This window comes from Vipera ursinii (assembly GCF_947247035.1).
Source record: "Vipera ursinii genome assembly, chromosome: 5".
Classification (NCBI taxonomy): domain Eukaryota; kingdom Metazoa; phylum Chordata; class Lepidosauria; order Squamata; family Viperidae; genus Vipera; species Vipera ursinii.
The window spans coordinates 26,509,429-26,537,346 of NC_139518.1; the positions used below are offsets into that span (position 1 = coordinate 26,509,429).

General features: G+C 37.7%; 1 protein-coding gene across 1 annotated transcript in view; it reads left to right on the forward strand.

Annotated features, from left to right (window-relative positions):
• LOC310640737 (glutathione hydrolase-like YwrD proenzyme) overlaps positions 1–24,082 on the forward strand; it is a gene marked incomplete at its 3' end in the record, with an annotated part of 32,507 nt that extends 8,425 nt beyond the window's left edge. Inside the window, exons 6-12 of the mRNA XM_083363251.1 lie at positions 7,704–7,856; positions 12,634–12,721; positions 14,604–14,775; positions 16,266–16,428; positions 18,402–18,572; positions 20,282–20,366; positions 23,850–24,082. Of these exons, the coding sequence (XP_083219377.1) occupies positions 7,704–7,856; positions 12,634–12,721; positions 14,604–14,775; positions 16,266–16,428; positions 18,402–18,572; positions 20,282–20,366; positions 23,850–24,082 (1,065 nt within the window). The remainder of the gene's footprint in view (positions 1–7,703; positions 7,857–12,633; positions 12,722–14,603; positions 14,776–16,265; positions 16,429–18,401; positions 18,573–20,281; positions 20,367–23,849) is intronic.
• Positions 24,083–27,918: the final 3,836 nt, after the last annotated feature.

The following is a 27,918-nucleotide window of genomic DNA, read 5'->3' on the forward strand; positions in this document are numbered from 1 at the left end:
CATCTAATACACACTGAAATTGATTGAAGAGTTTTATTTCAATACATGAATTTCAACACAACATTCAGAATGAAGGCAAATGTATGTGTCCTAGGATAATGTTACAGGATCTGGTCTAGGTTAGTCACCAGGACCGAGGGTTTTGTCTTCTGAGCTTTTGGATTTGTGCTGGAGCCCATCTTCAAGGAACTTCTCTCTAGCCCTGAAAATGGGCTCCAGCATTAAGGGCTGACTGACCTAGATTGGATCCTACAACATTGAGAGAACCAGATTCTCAAGACCATGTAGCTCATTGTGAATTTCATTGTGCACAGGTTTGCAAAAAACACCATATCAGTTTCTAGTGCTTTGGGTGCCTAGTTTCAGTGATAAGATATGCCTTATCTCTTTCAACTCTAATTCAAACAAATGATAAATGTCATTTAAGAAGTGGTTTTTAAATTGCATTTTGAACACAAAGAAGATTCAGGACAGAATTCCCCCATAGAATCTGACCCTTTGTAACCTACTTCTGTAGCTGGCTTCTTCTGGGTCTCTTGGTTGGAATCAAGAGTTATTGTCTTTGGAAAAACTGAAGGCTGATATTTATCAAAAGAGGGATATTTCATGTGATGCAGGGAAATTAGTGGAGCATAGCAATAATGTACATCAAATTTAATTTTATTTCCACAGCAATTGAATTTGCTTCCTGGCTAACTTAGTTACGAAAATCGTAAGAGATTAGGTAGCCGTGTCTGGATGCTATTCAGCAGCATCTCTCAGTCTCATTTTTTAGCTAATTATAAATCTTAGTATCCTGATTTGACAGATACTGCTTTTTAACTTCATTCTGAGACTTATGTAATGTTGAAAAAGCCTTCAGAGATAAATGCCATAGAAATCAGTAAATGGCAAAAGGTAAAATGTATAGATGGTGTCAGATTGCTTACTTTCTAAATTTTCTCCTGGAGGGAGGAGGCAGAGGCTTACTTGCTTATGCCTTTTTTCCACCTGCATTCGAGTTATTTTATTACATGACACCTTAATGTAATAATTTTCTTACTTCCCCTCATTTCTATGCATCTATATATTCCTTGTATTTAGAGTAGTGTGTAACTTTCATCCTCAGTTTTACAAGACAAAAATGTTGGTTAACATAACAAATATTCAGTCTATTGGCTAAGAATTGTTAAAGTATCCGTAGATATCTATATTAAAGTGTACAGGAGGAACATGCTGTGATTATATGTTTTGCTTGGAATCATATTCTGCAGTGTACAGAATGGAGTGTAAAATGAGGAATAATACATCTAGGACTAAGGAGTGACCCATAGTTTTAGATGTACTACTTCTTGAGATAACCTTCAGGTAACTTCAGGTGAACCTGAGGGCACAGTTAAGCCCCCAAGTGGCCTCAAGAGCTCTTAGGGTGAGTGTTAAGACCAGATGACTGCAAAAAAAAAAGATCCTTCCAAACCCCTCCCCCCATCCTGCCAGAACCAATCCCTCCATAGCGCCAACCATCCTGCCAGAACCAATGAAGCTTTTTCAGTGAGAAGCAAAATGTCTTCTTCCTCAAGGAAAAAACAGTCCAGTTACCTTTTGAAAAAGCACCTTTGAGACAGCTGTGACCTGCATGACTGAGAATTGCCATAGACATAAGGAGGCAAAAGAATTCTGCAACAGATCCTTTTGGAAGCAAATTATGAGAGTCAACTACAATCAGGCTTTATAGAGACAAAAATGCTGTTAAGTATTTAAGTATCTTTTTTCAGATCGAGAGACTTTACAGGGGAGAATTTGAATTTGATCTTGGATCATGAACTCTTACATGTCAGAAGAATAAAAGCAGGATATTTTCACACATAAAATTTCCTTGGCCAGTTATGCTACTATCTGTGTAACTTAGATGTGTACAAAGTTCATTATTCTGTCTACAAATTTGTGTCTACAAATTTGAATTTTAATCTACAGAGAAATCCATCACACAGGAATATTGCTTTTAATGGACTTTGCATGAATAAACTTTTACTAATTTATACATATCAACTAAAATTGCACTATTTGTATTGATTTGATTTTCTTCTTAAGTGAATCAGGTTCACCACATTCAAAGTCATCAAGATGTTTGCTTGCAGATATTTCATTACCTATCTGGAAAGGCCCTGGATAGATGAAATTTTGGATATGTCAAATTCTTTGAGAAGGTGGGATCTGTGAGGTAGAAGAAAGGTCTAAGGGCCCAGCCAAATGAATGACATTAACATGAGTTTCTGACATTCTTGATTCAGCAGAAAACTTGCTGTGAATTGTGCTGCCCCCACCTTTATTGTTGGTCAGTAATAAGACTGGGTGGTGTTGCTGCCTTACACAATTTAATATGGGCACTTTCAGGGCAGTGAATGGTGGATTTCCTGGTTTCGTTTCACTCTTATCACAATTCTTTCCTGTCAACAGGAAAAACAAACTCTGATTGATGTCTCTATGATAAGCAGGGTCAGAATAATCCAGGTCCTCTTTCCAGATACGTAATGTGACATCTGCAAGCAAACATGTTGATGACTTTGAATGTGGTGCTGGTGTAAATTATTGTCTGTACCATAGAAAGCCAGCAGCTATTAGAGAGATGCTGAATAGATACATCACTAGAAGCCAAAATCAGAAGACTATGTCTGATTTACTTTGGCCATGTCATGCATGCAAAATCATTGGAGAAGTCAGTAAAGGTGTCATGGTTCTGATAGAGGCAGATAAATCAGAACTATGAGCCTAAAGACTTCCTCAAAGAACCTGTTTATTGGATACAAAATATCGGCATGGTCAAAAGTGAAATCAGGTCTAAAATTCCCTACTAAAAGATACACTATGACAAAGTTAAACTTCCCATCCCAGAGCTATGCAATCAGCTATGTTCCCCAGTAGAATAGTTTGGTAGGCTTTCTAGCAATCCACTCAAACCTCTAGCATAACCGACAGAATAACCTTGGTTCCCATGGGACACAGAATTGTTTAGATTAGCACAAATCCTCCGCACCCCCTCCCATTCATATGGCAACCTAGAATGAGCAAGATGGCTGCAGCCAGGTTCGCTGTAGAGTTGACATGTTAGGAATGGTAAATGGAACAAGAAGAATGGCAAGTAAAGAACATGCTGGCTTGATACCATCAAAATTGATGCAAAGATGAATATCCAACAACTGAAAGAAGCTATGCTTGACAGGATAGCATGTAGAGCACTTGCCTATAAAGTTGCCAAGAGTAGAACATGACTAAATGGTTAAAACAACAGTCCAAGCAAACAACCGTGCTCAGAGAGCACCAAAGGATTCCTCAGACCGGAACTACATATATTCTCTTCTATTGGTAATGTTATAAAATATCTGACTGTTTGTAATCAATTTATTGGATGAAACTGTCCAGCTATTCAGCTTCCTTAGTGGCTAATTACATCTTGTTAATATTTAACAATTTGGTGCCAGATGGTAATCCACTGCATGGTGAAAGGTATTCTTAATTGTCTCAGTATATGAAGTGACACATGCTGTTTTGTCTTGGTACCAGGTACGAACAATTTGCCATCCCTTTTGAATTATTGAGGTTGACGTGGCTTTTCTTAGAATTAGGTCAAAGGCAGGGCAGTTTCCTTTTGTATACATAAGCTTTCCTTGTGTTTTTTTGCCTTTTTAATGTAAATTTTATTGGTTTTTATAAGGGTGGGGAGGAAAATGAAGGGATAGGTTGTGGGGTTGGGATAGCGGGGAACGTTGGGGGAGGGGTTGGGGTTTCCCCCAATTACATTCAATATTTAGCAAATAGCATATTGTCTGGGTTGATATAAATCAATAGAAGTAGTGAGAATAATGATTGATAACAGTAATAGATATAGCAAATTATAGTAAACAATGTTAAATTTTCAATCTATAATATTTTTCTTAGTAGAATAAGGTAAAAAATAAGTATCACATTCCTTTTTCTCTAATTAGTTTGTCTAGCCCAGGGGTAGGCAACCTTGGCTCTTTTATGACTTGTGGACTTCAACTCCCTGAATTCCTGAGCCAGCCATGCTGAGGGAAAAGAGAGAGGTTTCCAAGCTGAGCCATGAGAGAGAGTCCAATCAGCAAGGACTTAGCTACTGTGCCCCTCCACCCATTTTCCTTAACTCAGTTTTGTAGCTTTTCCCAGCAGCCTCTGGCAGTTTAAAAGCAAAGAGAGTCCAATCAGCAAGGACTTAGCTACTGTGCCCCTCCACCCATTTTCCTTAACTCAGTTTTGTAGCTTTTCCCAGCAGCCTCTGGCAGTTTAAAAGCAAAGAGAGTCCAATCAGCAAGGACTTAGCTACTGTGCCCCTCCACCCATTTTCCTTAACTCAGTTTTGTAGCTTTTCCCAGCAGCCTCTGGCAGTTTTAAAGCAAAGAGAGTCCAATCAGCAAGGACTTAGCTACTGTGCCCTTCCACCCATTTTCCTTAACTCAGTTTTGTAGCTTTTCCCAGCAGCCTCTGGCTGTTTAAAAGCAAAGAGAGTCCAATCAGCAAGGACTTAGCTACTGTGCCCCTCCACCCATTCTCCTTAACTCAGTTTTGTAGCTTTTCCCAGCAGCCTCTGGTAGTTTAAAAGCAAAGAGAGTCCAATCAGCAAGGACTTAGCTACTGTGCCCCTCCACCCATTCTCCTTAACTCAGTTTTGTAGCTTTTCCCAGCAGCCTCTGGTAGTTTAAAAGCAAAGAGAGTCCAATCAGCAAGGACTTAGCTACTGTGCCCCTCCACCCATTTTCCTTAACTCAGTTTTGTAGCTTTTCCCAGCAGCCTCTGGCAGTTTTAAAGCAAAGAGAGTCCAATCAGCAAGGACTTAGCTACTGTGCCCCTCCACCCATTTTCCTTAACTCAGTTTTGTAGCTTTTCCCAGCAGCCTCTGGCAGTTTTAAAGCAAAGAGAGTCCAATCAGCAAGGACTTAGCTACTGTGCCCCTCCACCCATTCTCCTTAACTCAGTTTTGTAGCTTTTCCCAGCAGCCTCTGGCTGTTTAAAAGCAAAGAGAGTCCAATCAGCAAGGACTTAGCTACTGTGCCCCTCCACCCATTCTCCTTAACTCAGTTTTGTAGCTTTTCCCAGCAGCCTCTGGCACTTTAAAAGCAAAGAGAGTCCAATCAGCAAGGACTTAGCTACTGTGCCCCTCCACCCATTCTCCTTAACTCAGTTTTGTAGCTTTTCCCAGCAGCCTCTGGCAGTTTAAAAGCAAAGAGAGTCCAATCAGCAAGGACTTAGCTACTGTGCCCCTCCACCCATTCTCCTTAACTCAGTTTTGTAGCTTTTCCCAGCAGCCTCTGGCAGTTTAAAAGCAAAGAGAGTCCAATCAGCAAGGACTTAGCTACTGTGCCCCTCCACCCATTCTCCTTAACTCAGTTTTGTAGCTTTTCCCAGCAGCCTCTGGCAGTTTAAAAGCAAAGAGAGTCCAATCAGCAAGGACTTAGCTACTGTGCCCCTCCACCCATTCTCCTTAATTCAGTTTTGTAGCTTTTCCCAGCAGCCTCTGGCAGTTTAAAAGCAAAGAGAGTCCAATCAGCAAGGACTTAGCTACTGTGCCCCTCCACCCATTCTCCTTAATTCAGTTTTGTAGCTTTTCCCAGCAGCCTCTGGCAGTTTAAAAGCAAAGAGAGTCCAATCAGCAAGGACTTAGCTACTGTGCCCCTCCACCCATTCTCCTTAACTCAGTTTTGTAGCTTTTCCCAGCAGCCTCTGGCGGTTTAAAAGCAAAGAGAGTCCAATCAGCAAGGACTTAGCTACTGTGCCCTTCCACCCATTCTCCTTAACTCAGTTTTGTAGCTTTTCCCAGCAGCCTCTGGCTGTTTAAAAGCAAAGAGAGTCCAATCAGCAAGGACTTAGCTACTGTGCCCCTCCACCCATTCTCCTTAACTCAGTTTTGTAGCTTTTCCCAGCAGCCTCTGGCGGTTTAAAAGCAAAGAGAGTCCAATCAGCAAGGACTTAGCTACTGTGCCCCTCCACCCATTCTCCTTAACTCAGTTTTGTAGCTTTTCCCAGCAGCTTCTGGCAGTTTAAAAGCAAAGAGAGTCCAATCAGCAAGGACTTAGCTACTGTGCCCCTCCACCCATTCTCCTTAACTCAGTTTTGTAGCTTTTCCCAGCAGCCTCTGGCAGTTTAAAAGCAAAGAGAGTCCAATCAGCAAGGACTTAGCTACTGTGCCCCTCCACCCATTCTCCTTAATTCAGTTTTGTAGCTTTTCCCAGCAGCCTCTGGCAGTTTAAAAGCAAAGAGAGTCCAATCAGCAAGGACTTAGCTACTGTGCCCCTCCACCCATTCTCCTTAATTCAGTTTTGTAGCTTTTCCCAGCAGCCTCTGGCAGTTTAAAAGCAAAGAGAGTCCAATCAGCAAGGACTTAGCTACTGTGCCCTTCCACCCATTCTCCTTAACTCAGTTTTGTAGCTTTTCCCAGCAGCCTCTGGCAGTTTAAAAGCAAAGAGAGTCCAATCAGCAAGGACTTAGCTACTGTGCCCCTCCACCCATTCTCCTTAACTCAGTTTTGTAGCTTTTCCCAGCAGCCTCTGGCAGTTTAAAAGCAAAGAGAGTCCAATCAGCAAGGACTTAGCTACTGTGCCCCTCCACCCATTCTCCTTAACTCAGTTTTGTAGCTTTTCCCAGCAGCCTCTGGCAGTTTAAAAGCAAAGAGAGTCCAATCAGCAAGGACTTAGCTACTGTGCCCCTCCACCCATTCTCCTTAACTCAGTTTTGTAGCTTTTCCCAGCAGCCTCTGGCAGTTTAAAAGCAAAGAGAGTCCAATCAGCAAGGACTTAGCTACTGTGCCCCTCCACCCATTCTCCTTAACTCAGTTTTGTAGCTTTTCCCAGCAGCCTCTGGCAGTTTAAAAGCAAAGAGAGTCCAATCAGCAAGGACTTAGCTACTGTGCCCTTCCACCCATTCTCCTTAACTCAGTTTTGTAGCTTTTCCCAGCAGCCTCTGGCAGTTTAAAAGCAAAGAGAGTCCAATCAGCAAGGACTTAGCTACTGTGCCCCTCCACCCATTCTCCTTAACTCAGTTTTGTAGGTTTTCCCAGCAGCCTCTGGCAGTTTAAAAGCAAAGAGAGTCCAATCAGCAAGGACTTAGCTACTGACAGCATTTAACAGCTTGGTCCTTCCTAAGTTTCTTTTTCTGATATTAAGCCACTAGCCGATCACTCCCTAGACAGCTTCTCTTCCCTTCTTCTTCAAGGTCATTCCCACATAGCATTTCAGAGCGCCTAAATAAGCTATCTCTTCTTGAGCTCCTTTTCTCCATAGACCATGTTGTCCCTAAAGAGTTGTATCTGCAAATTTACAAGTAGTCCCCAACTTAAAATCAGTTGTTCAGTGACCAAAGTCACGCCAGACCACAAAAAGATGCTTATGAACCTGATTCAAAGTTCCAATGGCTGCGTGCGTGCGCACGCGCACACACACACACACACACACACACATACACGTTCAGGCGACTACATTTCAGACACTCAGCAACTGGCCTGTATTTACAGCTATTTATAGCATCCTGCGATTGGGTGGCCTTGATTGATGATATTTTTTTGCCGGAAACCAGCACTTACTTCCACTTTCTACTGTCCCTGTCTACGTAACTGAAAGGTACCAGAGAAACATTTATGAAAAGATACTATTGAGAAATGCTCTTGAGGACATCACTATTCTTTTGATTTTGTAATTTAAGGACTTTTTTCCCCTCAGGAGTTAGCAAAATCTGGCAAAAGAGGCTTTTACGAAGGCCATGTGGCTAAAGCAATCGTGGATGTTATTCAGAATAATGGTGGAGTAATGGATTTAAGAGACCTGAAAAGTCATGTCACTGAAGAAGTTGAGCCTATTGTCACAAATTACAAGGTATGCCAGACTTAATCATATGGAAAGATATAACTACATGGATGCTTATATGATTCTTCATAGGTTTTTCTCATAGGTTTAAGAAGTACTTTGGTTTGACTTCTAAACATGGAGCAAGTTATTCTTAACCTATCTGAATTGTCCCCTAAAGTCTTGCAATATTTGATAGTGCTGGCTTTCCAACATATATTATGCTATTCTAAGGAAACCATACACAATAGCACGTGGCCACAATACAGTGGAAGTTAAATGGCATGCAAGGCTAGAAAGATTTGGAAAGGTATAGTGAATGATGCTAATGTAAACAAGATTTAGTGAGGTGTTATTTCCTTTTATCTTCTGCCTTTAACTTTTTAGTTTATTATTTTTGATCCCTTTCCTTGCTCTGTATAATGAATGGATGCATGGTACTGTACAGAAAAAATGAGAGATTTGAGGGGCTTCCAGAAAGAAGAGAGGGGAAACTTATTTTCCAAAGCACCAGAAGACAAGACAAGAAGCAATGGATGGAAACTAACCAAGGAGAGAAGCAACCTAGAACTAAGGAGAAATTTCCTGACCGTTAAAGCAATCAACCAATGGAATGGTTTGCCTTTTGAAGTTGTGAGTGCTCCAGCACTGGAAGCTTTTAAGAAGAGACTGGATAGCCATTTGTCTGAAATGGAATAGGGTCTCCTGCTTGAGTAAGAGGTTAGATAAGACCTCCAAGATCCCTTCCCACTCAGATGATGTTCTTTGAAATGCTGTAATAGTAAAATGTACCATCAGCTATGGAATAGTAGTAACCAGACAAATCATTGTCACTTTTAACACATAGTTTAAACACATAGCATCTTTTTTCATGAATATAACATAAAATACATATTCTTTGTATCTATGTATACTTGTCTGTCCATTTGTGTTTATTCCATTACAGATAGTCTTCATTTAGCTGCTGCCTCATTTAACAAACATTTGCAGTTATGATAATGATAAAATAGTGATATTGTGATTAGCCCTCCATGTGTATGACGTTTGCAGGCCTGTAAAGCAAAGGAAAGCTGAAGTAAGATCATTAAAAAATGTGATGGTTCATGCAGTTGCTTCACATAACAACAAAATTCATCGTCCCAACTATCTAGTGACTAAATAGGACTACTTGTGTTCTTGTTATTAATTGCTAAAGATTAAACTCCAACTTTGTAAAATACTTAAGTTAAACGGGACTTAACTTTAGAAACTGGATGTAGACTAAAACCAAAAAATGCAAAGATCGGGAGACTGTTCTGTGTGGTGATTCCCTTTTTGTGTTTCTTCTACCTTAGAACATTCCATAAACAAGAATACTTGACACAGTCTGTTTTTCTCTACACTTCAAAGGAGTTAATTTCAGTCATGTAGCCAAGTCTAAAATGAAAAGGAATTTTCCTTGCCAGGTCATTCTTGGGACTTCACTCCTGCCTTTGTTCTATAACCTCTTTTTGATATTTTTCCCCTTAGCATTATTAATAAATCTTTGGCAAAGATCCATATCCAGAATACAGATCTTGCAAATCAAATTCAGCTTTAATAGTTTCCCCTGCAAAAGAGAAATATAAGATTGGAGTTCAAAACTTTCTTGTAGCTGATGTAAATGGAGTGATATAAAACAAGTGTTCTTCAAAACTAGCTCCAGTATTTATATACAATGTTATGCCTCTAACTCTTTGAAATGATAAATTAAATGCATATTGGCATGCTTGCGTTGCTGTTTTAAAGGAGACTAGGTAAATTAAATTTAATCTCCTTCAGAGTGGGACACTGGGTAATCTGAAATAACATGTTAAGATATAAAAACAGTATATAAAAACTAAAAATTTAGAAGGACCCAAGGATGATTAAACATGATTAAAATATGGTGACGGGAGGGTTCTCAAGAAACCAGCCAGGTGCCCCTCCCCCAGCTGCAAACTGTTCTGGGCATCCCCAAACAATACAGATCCTGCATCAGGATTCCTTCTTCAAACTTCAAATGCTGACAGCCTTAGCAGGTAGACTAGATAGGAAACAACCAGATAAACTAATTCTACTTTGCTGTAAAGCTACAGGAACAGAATTTTACAAGTCTGAAAGGACAGTTCTCCTGCTGTCACTTTTACAGCCAGGGAGCTTAGGAAAGGTTTCTTCTGAGCTTCTTATTCTCTGCTGCCTCTTATCTGACTATTCCCTAGGCAGCATCTCTTTGACCCATCTCCCAAGAACTTTCCCACATACTATTGCAGAAGATTCTGGTCTTGACTGCTTCCAAAACATGAAGGAATGGTGTTTTGGATCTCTGGAGGCAAGATGTTCTATAAGAAAGAGAAATTTGGTGAAATACTTTGAATTGTTGTCATATAATTCATAAGTATATCTCACTGATATTTGTAATAACTATATTATGAAACCAAACAATATATATATGTATATATAATTTATACAGATACCTATCTTACCCAAATGACTTCGGCATCTTACAAGGTTTAAAAACACATAAAACCCGACAACATAAAAACCCCAAACACCCAAGGTTATTGGTAGTTCAGGAATGACTTGTGGAGTCCTTGGTACTCATTGAACTGGGTTATTCGTTTGCAGATGTTTTATTACCTGACTGGGTTACATCATCAGTGCAGGGACCAAGAACTCCACCCAAAGATAAACAATAGTTACATACAGAGTACCCTCATCAACAGCAGAGTTCATCCTTAACCATTTTAAACTCCCAGCACTCCTTTTTTTAAACTTCCCTAAAGTTTCCAGTGAACATAGTTGAATTATTTGCCTTAAATTGTAAGATACTCTTAGCTTTTGTTTTGTTGCTATGGAATATTACAACTGTTTATTCCAGAGTTCTGGCAAGTAATTGTTCTAAAGGATAAATAATATCCTTATAATTGTTTATATGAATTCAAACATATTCCAATCTGATAGTAATTTGCAACTTGAAAGTGTTAATGTTGCTGGACTAATGAAATCAGAATATGTTTTAATTGAATATTTTGCCATTTTTCAATTTTAGACAATTTACATTTCTCTTGTACTAACTCAAAAGGTTTAAAAGCTGACTGACATAAGTTGATCTGAAGTATAGATATCTATAATTTCCCATATCATGTTAATCACTTCTTTCCAATATTTTAGCTGTTGTGTTATGAAAAGAAACTAGAACTCAGTGACATACTTATGACAATATTGAAATTTATAAAGTACATATCAATAAAATTTAATATGTGTGCTCTAAAACACTAAGGCTTAGACATTCAGATTCTTCAGGCCCAGTGAGAGGAGTCATAGGAAATATGTGAACATAACAATAAAGCACGGTATAACTATTTTTCAGCTTCCAAATGGATTTTGTAGCCGACGATCTATACAATTCATAATACAATTCATGATAGGTAAAAAAGATAAAGGAGTCCCTGTGGATTTTATTCTGCTAGTCATTGCTTATAGGGGGCAGCCCTTACCTTCATTACAAGGCCATTGAGCCATCACTGTCTGAAGACATTTCTGCCCTTGTGCCCAGCATGATGTCATGGAGAGCTGTTAACCTTCCCACTGTAGTGGTACCTATTTATCTACTTGCATTTGCATTTTTTCGAACTGCTAGGTGGGCAGGAAACGGGGCAAAAATGGGAGCCCATCCTGTTGCATGGCGCTTATACGCTGAGCTACTGTGCCATCCCACAATTCATGATAGCCATAATAAATATATATACTAAATGCATGATAAAATTATATATTTCATAATTATATAATATGAAATATGGTTATAAAATTTCTAATAATATATAATACCATTATATAATTCATAATACAAAATTCATAATGACTAGTTTCATCTAGCACCCAGATGATATTTGTTGCAAAGTTATTCTTTAAATGAAAGATGAGATAAGTGATAATTTGGAGAACTGAATCAAATAAAAGATGTAGTCAACATTTTTAAGGTTCAGAGAACTTATTGCAGAAAGAAAGTGAGGCAGTTTCTCACTGATTTGGCAAGTGTATACTGTAAATCTGATTATTCAGCTCTTGCTCATGGATATCAAATAACCTACTAGCAGTTTAGAATGTAACAGCTGTCTGTTACAGAAACCATGACGCCAAAAAACCCACGTAAGAAAGAGTAATGCTTATATACCTAGTTGTTAGTAAAAGTGTGCCAAGTTCTTCAGTCATGCCAAAAATGGTATGTTTTAAAACCCAGGTGTAATATTACATCTATTAGTCATGTTAGAACCACAAAAACATTAAAGAACCGTGTGTTAAAAATGATCAAGCAATTGTACGTTAATGAAAAATGTATTACTAATAGCTATTATTATTAATAATTATTTGATTGTTTGTAAAATCTATCTTCCTAGAAGTTGTCAGAATCTATTAGAAAGATGCATTTCATTGTTAAATGTCTTTGTGTGTGTAGATATAGGATCTTCAGAAATGTTTTCAAAAAATATCAGAAACGTTTTAGGAATTATTACTATTAGCAAGTATTTAATTGATACGAGCATATAATCGATTCAAGAATTTAAATACATGCTGCATTGATGCATATATTGTTGCTTAAAAATTAATGACATTATTTTAATGTTATTTGCATCATATATTGCATGTATGTTTGATTATATTTTTCTTATTAAGAAGGTAATCCATGTTAAAGTGTTAGTGTTTCATTAGTTGAAAAATAAGTAAAGAATTTCATTTAGAATAGTATCAGAAAGATTTTATTTATTTGGTTGATGGTCAGTATTAAATAGTATCAATCATTTTTTAGGGCATGAATATTTGGGAAATTCCTCCAAATGGACAAGGAATCACAACTTTATTAGCCCTGAATATTTTAGAAAATTACAATATGAAAGGTATGATCAGCATCTAATTTGTACATATCTGTTGTTTCTAAGAAAAAAAGTGCCAGATATTTCTACTTTAGGAAAAGAGGAGAAAAAAACCACCTTTTGTCAAAATTTATATTGAATGAAGGATCATTAAAAATAAGACTTATTTAAGAGACATTTATAGAACTATGCAAAAGATTGACAAATTTTGCCATGTCAGCAATTCTAATAGCTATTAGCTTAAATACTAATAATGGAAAACCAGAAGAAAAAAAATGAGAAAATGGCAATTTTCTTCTGTGATGTTTCCAAGGTAACAAATTTAACATATGTATTTAATTTCCCGGATTCACTCAATTTGAGCAAAAATTTATTTATATAAATCACAATATTATTCATTCAAACATAGAAATTCATAGACATAATTTTAATATAGGAGGCAATTAAGCCTTTTTAGAAAGAATAATGTTTTATTTTTATATTAGAAAAATTCCTAATCATGTAGCAATGTATGTAAAATTACATCCATTGTAATTTAGATCCCAATCTAATTGTAGCAATATACGGTATGTAAAATTGCTTTCATAAGGAAAACAAAAAATGATCATTCTTGATAAATACCCGTAGCACTACACCATCCAATTCTCCAGGAATGTTCAGGGCACAATTGTAATCTAGCTCCCTATTCTAATGATCCCAATGATGATAAGATAAATTACAGTTCTAAAAAGCTGATTGTAGAGAATATGTAGGTGAGATCACTGGTGAATATAAGGAATACTTGAGAAATCATAAATTTAGGCCTCCTAGCCTGAAGTATTGGCTTTTTTAAAGTATATCAGTGGCTTTGGAAAGAGTATTAGTGTAGTGAAACATTTTTTAAAAACCTGTCAAATACCATCTTGAAAATCCTGTCTCTTATGGTGGAGATTAGCTTTTATGGATTGATTTTATGATTTTATTAACGGTTTATCTCAGATATTGTAAGCCAGCTGGAATGAGAAGAGCAGATGGCATATACATTTTGATAGCAAATGCCAAAGTACAAAGACAAGTGGATGGGAACAAGGGGGAAGATCCATGAGAATCAGCAAGAAAGGAGGAATATTAGTTTACCTTGGAAGAGAATGGAGCAGAAAAAGAATAGCACTTTTGTCCTAGGCCAGGGGTAGGCAACCTCGGTTCTTTTATGACTCATGGACTTCAACTCCCAGAATTCCTCAGTCAGCTGACTGAGGAATTCTGGGAGTTGAAGTCCATGAGTCATAAAAGAGCCGAGGTTGCCCACCCCTGTCCTAGGCTGTCCCATAGGTCTGTTTTGATATTTCAGGGAAATATTTTTCCAGACAAAGTCAGAAATTGAATGGTATGATATGATAGTAGGGCCAAAAGAAGGACTGGACCTGGGGCACAAATAAAATTTAATTCATTTTTAAATTTAATTTAAATTAATTACATACACTTAAATATGATTATTTTTCATTAAACCCATAATCTTCCTTTTTGTCAGTTGGAAAAAACTAAGTGACAATTTCTGGAGGTGCTCTGGTGACGATAGGGCACATCCAATGCTCTCAGGCATCATCTTAATTAAATTTGTATGCTGCCCAGCTCCCAGCAACTCTGGGTGGTTTATAAAATCATCAAGAACATTTTAAAGCAAGAAAATACAAGACAAAAAGTAACAAAAATAGCAGAGATAGAAAGCTTAAACAGGAATAAGAAAAAGAAGAAAAGGGGCTTCAGTCACACTAACCAAATGCCTGGGCAACATTGTTGTGGAAAACAATGTATGAATCAATATACTATTTCTCATCAGTAAGTACAATATACACAATTATACTTCTATGTATGTGAAGAAATATATGAATTGCAAACAATAATTTATGGTGGTTTCTTTCTGCAGATCTGAACCATAATTCTACTCGTTATTTGCACATTTTAATTGAAGCATTCAAGCTGAGCTTTGCTGATAGTTTTTGGTTTTGTGCTGATCCAGAAAAAGAAACAATACCTGTAGCACAGCTCCTTTCTAAATCTTATGCCAGAGACCGTTCAAAGTTAATCAGTTTACATCGGTAAGCTCTCTTGCTGTTATAAGTGCTGCTACTTATTAATTACTTATGAAATATCAAATAATACCACAGTGTTACTGTTAGTGGCTTCACTTTCTTTTAAAATAAGTTTTATTAATATATTTACTAGCTGTTCCAGTTGCTTAATTATGTAGTTTTTCTCCAAACTGCATGAGCTGCTTTCAAAACAACTTTGTTTCATAATTAATTTTAGATAGATTGGGAGTATCTACACTTGGAAAATCCAAGAATAATTCTTCATAGGAAAATAATTCTTCATAGAGGTTGCAGAGGCAGCATGTGGAACTCGGGTTAAGGTCCACTCTCAGAAACTGAAGCTTACTGAGGAATTTTGGGTCAATCATTCTGGCTCTATCTAACCTACCTCACAAGATTGTTCTGGAGAAAAATAAGAGGAAGGCATGCTAATATGATCTAAAATAGCAACAACAACAATAATAATACAACGGTAATCCTTGCTGAACAACCAGAATTGGGACTGACAATTCTACTACTAAGCAATGTGATTTTATTTGTGATTTTACTTCTTCATAGACTGTACTTGTTGAAAGCTGGCTGTGATGATCACAAATGGTGATCTCAGGACTGCAGGATGTTGTGATTGTCTTAAGCACCCACTGGTTATGAAATGCTCAAATCCTAATCTTGTGACTGCAGGTACACTGTCCTAAGTGTGAAGACACAGTTATAAAGTCTCTTTTTAGTGCTATTGTAACTTTGAATGGTCAATAAACAGGACAGTTTACCATTATGCTGGAATATTTTCAGATTGGCCATAATGACAGAATACATCTTGAAAATCCCAGGGATCTGTCTGTTAAAAATACCAACATTTGTACTTTAGATAAAATGTTTGCTTATTTTGGGATTAACCTCCCAGTGCAAACACTTCTTAAAACAATCCAGTTGTTACCTGTTCACAGTAGGTCATTTGATCATTTCCTATGTAACTTTGCTTCAACTTTCTAAAGTACACAGTGCAGTAAAAAAAATGTTGAAAGTTTTCTTAATTGGCCACTTTAATTGAAAAATAAAATACTCTACAGTCCTGATCCAGAACATTTCTATATGTTTTGAATTCCCACACCATTTTTCTGCAAAAAAAATAAATAAAAAGGTGCATTATGCCTCCATGTTTTTTTTCATAGTCTCAAAACCAAAAAACAATGGACAAAAAATCCTGGTCCCGTCTCCTCTTATAGTCATAGCAGTTCTATTTATTACTCAGTTGTAGAGTGAGAGTAGAATAAAACAACAGTTGAAAAAATATAATTATTTGCAAACATTTTTGTGGATTTTGGATACATAGAAGTGGATCCTTGCCATAGACTCTGGCCCAATATAAATAAACAATATCCTTAAATAAGTAAATTGAGAAATATTGCTGCAGCTAGATTTCAGCTCTCAACACTTCGTAAATATTACAAACAATACCATCATTTTAAGTTTTCTGCTTTCTTTCCTCTCACCAGAGCAACTGCCCAATATAGTCATGGAAATCCCTCCCCGGTGGGCAGTGACACCGTTTATTTTAGTGTGATTGATGCTGAAGGCAATGCCTGCTCTTTCATTAACAGCCTGTACAAAGGATTTGGTGCAGGGCTGGTGCCAGAGGGCTGTGGATTTACCTTGCAAGTGAGAAAGTATTTTTCAGCATTATGAATGTGTGCTTGGTGAAAATATTGTTTTAGCATTAATTTTTCAGTGTGGTATGCTGTTAATCCAAATCAGGATTGGCTTGAAATTATTCCTAATTTAAGTGTAGCCATTTCAAATTCTTGTATTTTTTTTAAATCAAAGTTAGTTCATTTTCACAGCCAAACTCAAGGCTTTAGCTTCATCCGTATGTGCAAGAATTTCTTCTCTATTTAAAGGTTTCCCCTTCTATTTCTCTTAGTCACCGGAATCTTTTCAAAAACTATGTTGAAATATTATCACAGCCAACACAGTGCTAGGCTGCATTAACAGAGGGATAGAATCAAGATCAAGTGAAGTACTAATACCACTTTACAATGCTTTGGTAAGGCCACACCTAGAATACTGCATTCAGTTTTGGTCACCACGATGTAAAAAAGATGTCGAGACTCTAGAAAGGGTACAGAGAAGAGCAACAAAGATGATTGGGGGACTGGAGGCTAAAACATATAGGGAACGGTTGCTGGAATTGGCTCAGTGGGTTAGGACGCTGAGCTTGTCGATCAGAAGGTCGGCAGTTTGGCGGGTCGAATCCCGAGTGCCGCAGAACAGAGCGAGCGCCTGTTACTCGTCCCAGCTTCTGCCAACCTAGCAGTTCGAAAGCACGTAAAAATGCAAGTAGAAAAATAGGGACCACTCCGGTGGGAAAGTAACAGCGTTCCGTGCGCCTTTGGCGTCTAGTCATGCCAGCCACATGACCACGGAGACATCCTCGGACAAGCGCTGGCTCTTCGGCTTTGAAACGGAGATGAGCACCGGCCCCTAGAGTTGGAAACGACTAGCACGCATGTGCGGGGGAACCTTTACCTTTACCTTTTTAGTTTAATGAAGAGAAGGGCGAGGGGTGACATGATAGCAGTGTTCCAATATCTCGGGCTGCCACAAAGAAGAGGGAGTCAAGCTATTCTCCAAAGCACCTGAAAGCAGGACAAGAAGCAATGGATGGAAACTAGTCAAGGAGAGAAGCAACCTAGAACTAAGGAGAAATTTCCTGACAGTTAGAACAACTAACCAGTGGAACAACCTGCCTCCAGAAGTGGTGAATGCTCCAACACTGGAAGTTTTTAAGAAGAGACTGGCCAGCCATTTGTCTGAAATGGTCTAGGGTTTGCTGCCTGAGCAGGGGGTTGGACTAGATGACCTCCAAGGTCCCTTCCAATTTTTATTATTATTATTATTATTATTATTATTATTATTATTATTATTATTATTATTATTATTATTATTATTATGTAAATATCATGTAATTAGGAATCTTTTCATCTTCCTTTTACTGATGTCTATTTTATACAAATATTTTTATTAGCCGTGGTGGCGCAGTGGTTAGAATGCAATACTGCAGGCTAGTTCTGCTGACTGCCGGCTGCCCGCAGTTTGGCAGTTCCATCCTGACTGGCTCAAGGATGACTCAGTCTTCCATCCTTCTGAGGTCGGTAAACTGAGGACCCAGATTATTGGGGGTAATATGCTGACTCTGTAAACAGCTTAGGGCTGTAAAGCGTTGTGAAGCGGTATATAAGTCTAAGTGCTATTGTTATTGCTATTATTATCAGTCAATGGACTGTTACTTTTTTGCAGTTTTTTATTATTACATTGTTTTATTATTTCCTCTATTGATAATAAGAGAATATTTGTAGCTCAGGGTTGAACTGTGGAGTCCTTAGTACTCTCTAAGCTTGGTTGTTTTCTTGCAGATGTTTCATTACCCAAACTGGGTAACATCAGTGCACTGATTACGTTATCTAGTTTGGTAATGTCTGCAAGAAAATTAGCAATCTCGGAGAGCACAAGGACCCTACAGCTCAATACTGAGCTACAAATGTTCTCTTCTATCAGTACTGCAGATAACTAGGATTCAACTCCATGAATTGCTTTATCTGGCTGTGACTTTTAGTGTACTGATTTATCTCTAGAACAGAGGAGCCAGTTTTTCACTACAACGTGGTCATCCAAACTGCCTAGGCCCTCAGAAGCGGCCCTATCATACACTTATACCAGCTCTGGCCACTGCAGCTGATACAGGAGAACTTTTGTGCTGCTTTGGAGTTATGGGAGGATTCATGCAACCACAAGCTCAGGTTCAAGTAAGTATCTGTTCCCTCTGGGTGTAATTTATTCTCAGAAAATCCTTTGGACCTCAAAGCTTACATGACTGAATACAGTTTACGTTTTTAAGCAAATTTGGGGAAAATTTCATGGGCACTTTCACAAAGTAACTGTCATGAAGTCAAGGTCAGCCAAAAAAACAGCAAAATTGACACAGGGGTGTGACTGTTTCTCACCATCATAACTTCTCCAAGACAGTTTCTTCTAACTCCACTTCCATTTACATGTTAACCTTTGTCAGAAGAATTTCCCAGTTCGTTTCCAGCTGGGGAAAGCTGACGAAGAAATTTGAGGACAGCAGCTACCGCAGAGCAGGTCTTTATTTCAGGAAGGCAAAAAAGTGACAGAGAAGTGACTTCAGCGTTCCTGCCTTGCAAGGTGGTCTCCCAGTCCTGAGTTGTGATTTTTATATGCTTTTTCTGCCCTAGGGCTGTGGGTTTGCTGGTCCCTTCTTTTGTGTTTTAATGGTTGTCCGATGTTCCCTTTCTTGTCTTAAGTGAAATTTCTTTTGTCCAGTTTCTATTTTGGGAGTTAATCCCATCAGGGGCAGGGGCAGGGGCAGGAGTTCTCCTCAGAGATATTCCTTTTGTCCAGTTTATGTTTTGGGAGTTAATCCTATTGGGCAGGGCAAGGAGTTCTTGGTGGCTTTGCTATCGTTTCCCAATTGCTGGCTTGCCTCAGGCAAGCGGGGGTGTTGCAACATTTTAGAGGTGTCACAGAAGTTCAGCAAAAGGCTTTTACAGAAAAAAGTGTGTCTGCATGTTTTTCTAATGGGGATGAGAATATGGGAGTTTTGTCAGGGTAAATCTTCCAACACCTTTTTCACCGTAAAGCAGGTATACTTCCAAAAAAAGAAGAGTTGTAGCTGCCTATTATTTTCATTTGAATAATAATCATACCCAGCGGCCTCTATGACATGTGTGTTTGTTTGCTTAATGTGTTGTTTGAGATTGGGATTCTACCTTGTAATATATCAGCTTTTGATTTAATTTTTAATTAAAAGAATATAAAAATAAAATAAAGTCAGCTGAGCATTCAGCCTGTATTTTAGTGGATCTAAGGTTTAGGCAGGATATGTTGTTGTTGTTAGTTGCGAAGTCGTGTCCAACCCATCGCGACCCCACAGACATGTTCCTCCAGGACTTCTTGTCCTCTACTTTCTTCTGGAGTCCATTTAAGCTCACGCCTACTGCTTCAGTGACTCCATCCAGCCACCTCATTCTCTGTCGTCCCCTTCTTCTATTGCCCTCAATCTTTCCCAGCATTAGGCTCTTCTCCAGTGAGTCCTTCCTTCACATTAGGTGGCCAAAGTATTTGAGTTTTAGCTTCAGGATCTGGCCTTCTAAAGAGCAGTCAGGATTGATCTCCTCTAGGACTGACCGGTTTGATCGCCTTGCAGTCCAAGGGACTCGCAGGAGTCTTCTCCAGCACCATAGTTCAAAGGCTTCAATTCTTTGGCGCTCAGCCTTTCTTATGGTCCAGCTTTCACTGCCATACATTGCAAAGGCAGGATATAGTATGCTTGAAATAAGCATCAAATTACCTTGAGAGTAATTTCATGAACATAGCAAAATATATATAGAAAAATATGTTTTTATGCAACAATATTGTCTAGATTGTTGGTATTTTATGAATGAATTATTCCCATAGTAATCCAGGTTGCATTTCCCCCTCTATGTCCCTATAGGTACTACTGAATATGTTTGAATTTGGAAAGAATCCACAAGAGGCTTTGGATGCATCTCGTTTTTATTTGGAATATAGCAAAAAAGGTAAGACTATAAAATGGAATTTATGTTCTATCTAAATGAGCAGGAAGAAATCCAGAGTAATTGTCAGACCCTCATTATATTGACACTGTGCTACAGATGCCAAGAAAATATTGTTGATTAAGATTTAATAGCTCAAGTTTGTATAGCGGTAAGTATTCTACTATAATTAAATTTAGTGATGGATTCTTTTTCTCCAATTAGCAATGAAATAAAACCCATACAGTTTGTTCTATGTTGAAATCAGTACAATGGTATTTCATACTCTTATGTTGCATTTGGTTTCTATTTATTAATTTGTTTTTCCTTTTGGTTTATTTCATTTGCCTGATTTTATTTTACTGGTGCTCTTGGGTCAATGGCTGCAGTAGATGTAGCTCTCATAGAATAATAGGCTTGAAAGAAATGGCAAATGGAAACCTGTCATTTCTCCACCCACCCACACATAGATTTACTTCTGATGATGTATTTTAGTCTCTGTATGTTACTTCCAAAGGACCAATGTGGTGCAGTGATTAAGGCATCATGCTAGAAGCTGGGAGATTATTTATTTATTTAATTAATTTATTTTATTGAATTTGTATACCGCCCTATTCCCGTAGGACTCAGGGCGGTTTATAGGGCAGTTAAAACCATGAAATACAGAAATTAAAATAAATTAAAACAATTAAATTAAATTGAAGCCCCAAGAGTAAATCTAAAACCCAATTAAATTAACAACTCCACAGTCTGGACCAAACAGCTCAAAGAGCCAAGTTTTCAGGTCCCGGCGAAATGAGCGAAGGTCGGGGGCAGTCCTAAGCTCCATGGGTAGTTGGTTCCATAGGGCAGGCGCACCCATAGAGAACGCCCTCCCCCTGGGAATAACCCACCGGCATTCATTAACCGGCGGTACCCTGAGAAGGCCCTCCCTGTGGGGGCGCACAGGACGATGGGAAGATGATGCCGGTAGCAGGTGTTCCCTTATATAGTCCGGACCCAAGCCATTTAGGGCTTTATAGGTCATTACCAGCACCTTCAATCTCACCCGGAGGGCAACCGGAAGCCAATGTAGCTCACGGAGAAGAGGTGTTACATGGGAGTATCGGGAAGCTCCCATCACAACTTGCGCGGCTTAATTCTTCACCAGTTGAAGCCTCCGAGTGGTCCTCAAGGGCAGCCCCATGTAGAGGGCGTTGCAGTAGTCTAACCAGGATGTCATGAGCGCATGAGTGACTGTACATAGAGCATCTCGGTCCAGATAGGGACCGATTATGAGTTCTAATCCCATTTTAGGCACAAAGCCAGCTGCAGGACCTTGGGCCAATCATCCTAACTCAGCCCTAGGAAGGAGGCAATGGCAAACCACTTCTGAAATCTGTGTAGGCTCCACGATATAGCCCAAAAAGAGGAACCTATCCTGAAGGCACAGTAGAATATAAATTTTATAAGCACACATATGTATGTATATAAGCTTGTTTGTGTACACACACATAGTCATGTGCTGGTAAATATATGAGAACTAGCTTAGGTGGCTCCACGGGCACGACTGTGCTGAACCAATAGCCATTGAACAGATTTTCAGCACACTAAGCATAGTAGCTCAACTCTTAACAGTTTTTCAAAAAAATTTACCAGTCACTTCTTATGAGCCAGTACAGGCTGGTTCCAACACACCTCTCTCTCTCTGTCTGTGTATATGTTCATTTATTTTTCTGTATTTACAATATATAGGAACATAATTTTAAGAAGTCATAGAACGTAGGTTTTGTATTTATCTTAGTTGAAGAGTACTCAGTTAGATCATCTACTTAGACCCATTTCCTGATGGTAAAATGAGACAAGGTTTACTTAGAAGCAGGTTTCAATAGTCCTTCAGGCAAGCATTAACAGCTAATTGCACAGGATTGTCTGTTAAAACAGTCTTTCTTAACCTGGTGGCCTTGGGGATGTTGACTTTCTTGATCCTTTGTTGATGCTAGGCTGATGTGAAGGCTGCTTGAAAGCCTGTCTTTTCACCCAAAAACTTACTCAGAACCAACCTGGACAAAGATCTCTATTGATGAATTGCATTATTAGTAGGAAGTTCTTAAAGCACAAGCTCAACATTCCTCTAGCCTTCCTCATCTGCTTGACTGAAACATAAGGTGTGAAAGTGAACAGGAAGGAAGGTCGTAAACGTGCAGTGCAGCAGTTAAATGTTGTCCTTGGATCAGGGTTATCCCACCTGGCCATGAAACTCACTGGGTAATTTTGGATCTGTAATTCTCTCTCAACCTATCCCACTTCACAGGTTTCTTCTCACAAGGATAAAATTAGCAGGGACAGCCTTTCTGCCCCTACCTGCACCCTGTATATATCCCACCCTGAGGATCTTGGCCATTTTACCGAGATTTAGCATAGTGTGCAATGCATACACTTCTGCATAGTGTGTACAGAAAGAAAAGGAGATAAATAAAATCAAATCTATTCTTTAAAGCTCCATATATTCACTACAATTGTGTGGCTGGTGTCACAGCCAAAACGATTTAAAAGAATTGAATGTACGTGTGTGTGTGTGTGTGTATACGTATATGTATAAATGTATTTGTCGCTGCAGTTATGTTGGCACGATTTTCAAAAATGGTTTGCCATTGCCTTCTTCTTAGGGCTGAGAAAGAGTACCTGGACCAGCTGGCTTTGTGTCTAAGGTGGGACCAGAATTCATGGTATCCTGGTTTTTTTAGCCTGATGCCTAAATCATTACACTGAACCAGGTCTCAGAATTGAATGTATATTCCAGTTTAATCAATTAAATGCAGTGAATATTATTTTGGTGTATTTCATCATGTTTTCCTGATGTTGCATTAATCATTACAGTTCAGCATTATGGAGGCTACATCCAATATGTTAAAAAAAAAGTCTGGTTGTAGGACCACAGATTGTGTACAAAATTACCAATTAACATTATATAAAGAAGCTACATAGAACAAGGGCTCCTGCCCACCTACCAGTTCAAATGTATACAAATGCAAGTAGATTAATAGGTACCACTTTGATGGGAAGTGTTCTGTGCTCCTTTGGCATATAGCCAGTCTGGGCACATGAGCAAGGAAAATGCCTTCAGGCAACGCTGGCTCCTTGGGCGAAGAAATGAAGATGAGCACCGCCCTCTTGAATCAGACATGACTGAACAGGGAAACTTTTATCTTGGGCCTCCAAAAGGGATGCCTTGTTTTCCTTTCTCAGTTGTAAAGAGGATGCAGGTTATGTAGGATGATTGCTTCTTAGCTACAGAGTTATAGCTGTCATTCAATAATTTTAAAGGAGTTGCTTTACAAATGTTCCTATTCAGACTCCCTTTCCTATTCCTCTGACGATGGGTGAGAATATTTTATTCTACTTTTGTGGGATCATGCTTAAGCGCTGAAAAAAATATTTTAGCTGGTACTTGTAAAATAATTAAACATTTGTTCAGTATTGCAAAGCTGCAAATAAAATCCTGAATGCTGTTCTTTCAATCATTAGATGCGTGGCAGGTGTTCTTGGAAGATGGCATTCCTCAAAACATAAGAGATGATTTGAGAGCCATGGGCCATAATGTCATGGAACCTGTACTTGGCTATGCCAGGAGCATGTTTGGACGTGGTCAAATTATCACCAAAGGAGAATGGTGGAGACCAAAACCTGTCTCTTCTTCCTACAGTGTACTTTGGGCTGGATCTGATCCTCGAGCTGATGGTTGTGCATTGGGATACTAGTATGAAAAGAAAAGATGGCTAGATTGAGTGAATAGAAACAGATTTCAAAGGGACACAGTATGATGATATGCTAGAAAATGAAATGTAGTAGATCAAGATCTGTTTGATCTATTAGCATAGTTAGATGATAACAGTCCATGTTTTGGATGGAGAAATCCCAGGTTCAGTTATTTCATTTATTTACGTTTGAGTTAGGAATGGGATACTTATCTGCTACTCAGAGCATATTGGCTGTTTTCCCCCCTCATAATGCTTAATCATGGTTTATTAAACAAACCAGGAAGATAAAAGTAATTCTGATTTTTTTCAACCACTTCTTGGTTTGTTTCCTCCATGTTTTTTCTTCCAATATTCTTGGATTTTCCGCGTGTAGATACTCCCAATCTATCTAAAAACCAGAAGTCAGAATTCCAAGTTTAAAAAGAAAAGAACTGTTTTAAAATCAAGACCTGAAAATCAGTAAATCATGTTATCCAATTATAGTTTGTTGCAAAATCATTTATTTTTTTATTTTTTGAAATGTGTTTGCATATTGTATATCATTTTAAAAACATATTATTATTTAGTGTTTGTATAAACTGAGTAACTATAAAGTATGTTGATTATATTCTTTATGAACATTTTTAGTCACAATAATATAAAATGTTTTTGTTGACATTGTATTTGTTATTCAAAACAAATATAAACATTTGAATAACTGACAAGCCCAGGTTATTTCTTCCCTAGCCTTCCCTATTTTATATGTTTAATCAACTACTGTTAATACATTCTAAGAAAATATTGGTATTTTAGATTTTTATGCTATACTTCTTTATAAATAAATATAAATTATCTAATCAGCAAATAAGAGATATCCACAAAAAAGATTTGTTTGTCAGGATAATATTTCTTAATTATCTTTAATGTATATTCTAGTAGGACATGTTATATAAGACAGACACAAACATTTAAAGAGTTTAAAAACAGGAGTCTTAAAATTCACACTTTGTATTCAGGACTGATATATGCTGAAATATTTTTAAAAAGATTTTTCTTTATCTCATTTGTGATAAAAAAATTATTACAGAAAAAAAAATATTGCTGAAAGTGAAAGAAATGTTAAATTCTCATGGATATGTGTAAAATCCCCAAACTCTGCAGTGTTTATTACTGCATAAACTATGCATTTCATACTGTTCTGCACTGATACAGGAAGGCTAATTTAAAAAGTTGGATTTGGGTTTAACTTCCCTTCAGTGAAAGGAGCAGAGTTCATAAAACAGGGCTTTCCTGTCACTGCTCTGTTGATCTCTTAAGATGGGTGATATTTAGAAACTGTGCTAAACTACAGAAGAGGAGGAAGCAGGTGGGGGATTTGGCAAAAGTGAATAGAATAGCAGCAAATAGATCTTTTGACATTCATACTTAACTTATTTTTGTAATATTAGGCTTGCCTCTGTTGCAGTTTTTGTAAATATTGAAGCAATAAAATTAGGAAAATTAGTTACTTCATTTTAAAGTTGCCTTATCAGTTAAATGGGTGGCATATAAATTTTAAAAATAAATAAAAATAAATAAATAAGAAATAAACCAATTTATATAGCTGCCCATCTACCAAAAGGAACTCTGGGATGGTGAACAAAATTAATACTAAACAGGGCCAAGGATACTTTTGCAATAGAATGTTCTGGTCCATTGTTCTGATGATAAATAGTTATTTCATTTATTTTATGCAACTTTGTGTAATCAAAATCAGTTCTAAAGTCTAAACATCAATACATACTGTAAGAGGATGTTACTGAATAGAGCAGATGGAGGAAGTTTTCACAGTTTGATTAACAGCTGGGTAAGATGCAGACTTCCCTTTCTTTAGAGTAAAAACAGGAGTCTTTACCTCTGACTTAACTGCATCAAAGCCAAAATGCTATCACTTAAAAATCCTGCTTAATCTGATAAGGTTGGAAGGGGAAGGATATTATTGTGTTTTGGAGGAAATCATGAAGGCCAACATCTACTTAACTTGAGAGAAGTCCCCACCCCCACCCCATGGTCTTATTGTAGCCTTTGGTGAAAGATCTAGTATTGCTTAGCAGCCTTAAAAGCAATTCCAACTAATGATGCAGGAGAAGGGGGCAGAAAAGAACAAATTCCATGAAATTCCCAGAGTCATAACATGAGACTTCACCTGAACATGGCTTGCAATTTTACTTCTGGCTTTTCCATTGACCCTGCTTGTCAGAAGCTGTCCGTTAAGTGCAATTGCAGGGACACTGCGACCGTTGTATGTGTGAGAACTGGCTGTAAAAATTACATTTGGCAAATATTTTTATTTTATTAGCTCAACATTGGCTCATATTACAAACCTTGTTCCTGTTCAATTGTTTGTTTAAAACTTAACAGATTTTTTTAAAGAATCTGATAACAAGATTTTGTTACATATGCGCAGAAATTTATCAGTATATTTAGTAATCTAATACAATACAGCAATGTGTTATTTAGGTTAAAACCTATATCTACTTGAAAATTAATCCATATGGAAATCCATGACACCATCTTTTGAATGGTTTAGTATAGGATTGTCTTGATACAGTGAATATAATTCAAATGTTTATGTCTGCTATGGTAATTGTCAATGATACAATTTTCCCTGTTCTCCCAAGGTTTTATTCATTAAGACTAGATGACCCACAAGCTCCAGAAACCTACCTGTGCAACTCCAGAAACCTACCCCAATTGTTATTGTTAAGCACTGATGGCACCTTGAGCCTCTCACACTCTCTTAGCCTTAAGAAGAAAGCAATGGCAAATCACTTCTGTAAATATTGCCATGAAAACTGCAAGGACTTCTTGAGTTGGTCACCAAGGAACCAAGACTGACCCAAAGTCATCCCCTCCCCCAAACTTCAAACTCTTTATGCTTACCTTGTTCCCATTCCCATCATCTTGTTCCCTTTTAGTGTAAACAACAGTATGTAGAGTGCAGGAACGCAGCAAGAAATACTTAGCCAAATAAATTTAGTTTGTATCAATACCCATCCCTGTACACCATCATACCTTTCTATTCCTATCTTTGCTTCTGTCATATCCAAACATTGATTCATACTTTGCTTTTTGTTCTTTAGCTTTTATATTTCAGACCTAAAGTTTAAGGAACCTTTATTTTTATCTAATTATTTCTATTCTCCTTTCCATTTGAGAAAAAATGGAAGATGCAATTTTTGTGCATGGGCTAGTTTCCTTCAGTTTGACTTATTGTATGAATCTAAGCAGTGTAGTTTTTCAAGTGGGGTTTATAGGTAATTAATCTCCAAGAACCCTGCCCATTTTGGTTTATTTGGGATTAAGCAAACCATGTTTTTTTCAGATGTGAAGGCAGCACATATTGTTTATTCTTAGAGTACAGTTCCATACCTAATTACATAGAAAAAAGTCCCTTTAAGCCCCAGTTTTATTGTTGGGGCTCAGGTTAATTTCATAAATGTTAATTCACAAGTCAACTGTGTCCTATTTTTGTATCTGCAGTTTAAAAATAGTCTTGCTCATTTGCTCACATAAGCATAATTTTAAGCAAATACATTTGAAGTAAGGTATTTGTACGGTCCTTAAACTACGGTATGTTTGAAATACTATTTTACATGTGACAAATTTCTTTCTGGTTCCTACATGAATAGAATCCTATTTTACATTGAATATTACTATTATTCAAGCCAATTACTTCTAGAATAATTGAAAATTAAGAATTTTAATTTGGCAAATGAATTGAAGTTGATTAAATTTGGAAGAGGCAGTCTTGTGATCATTGTGGGAAAGATTTATATTATTTAAGGATGACCAAAAGCTTAATCCTGGTTCAAATA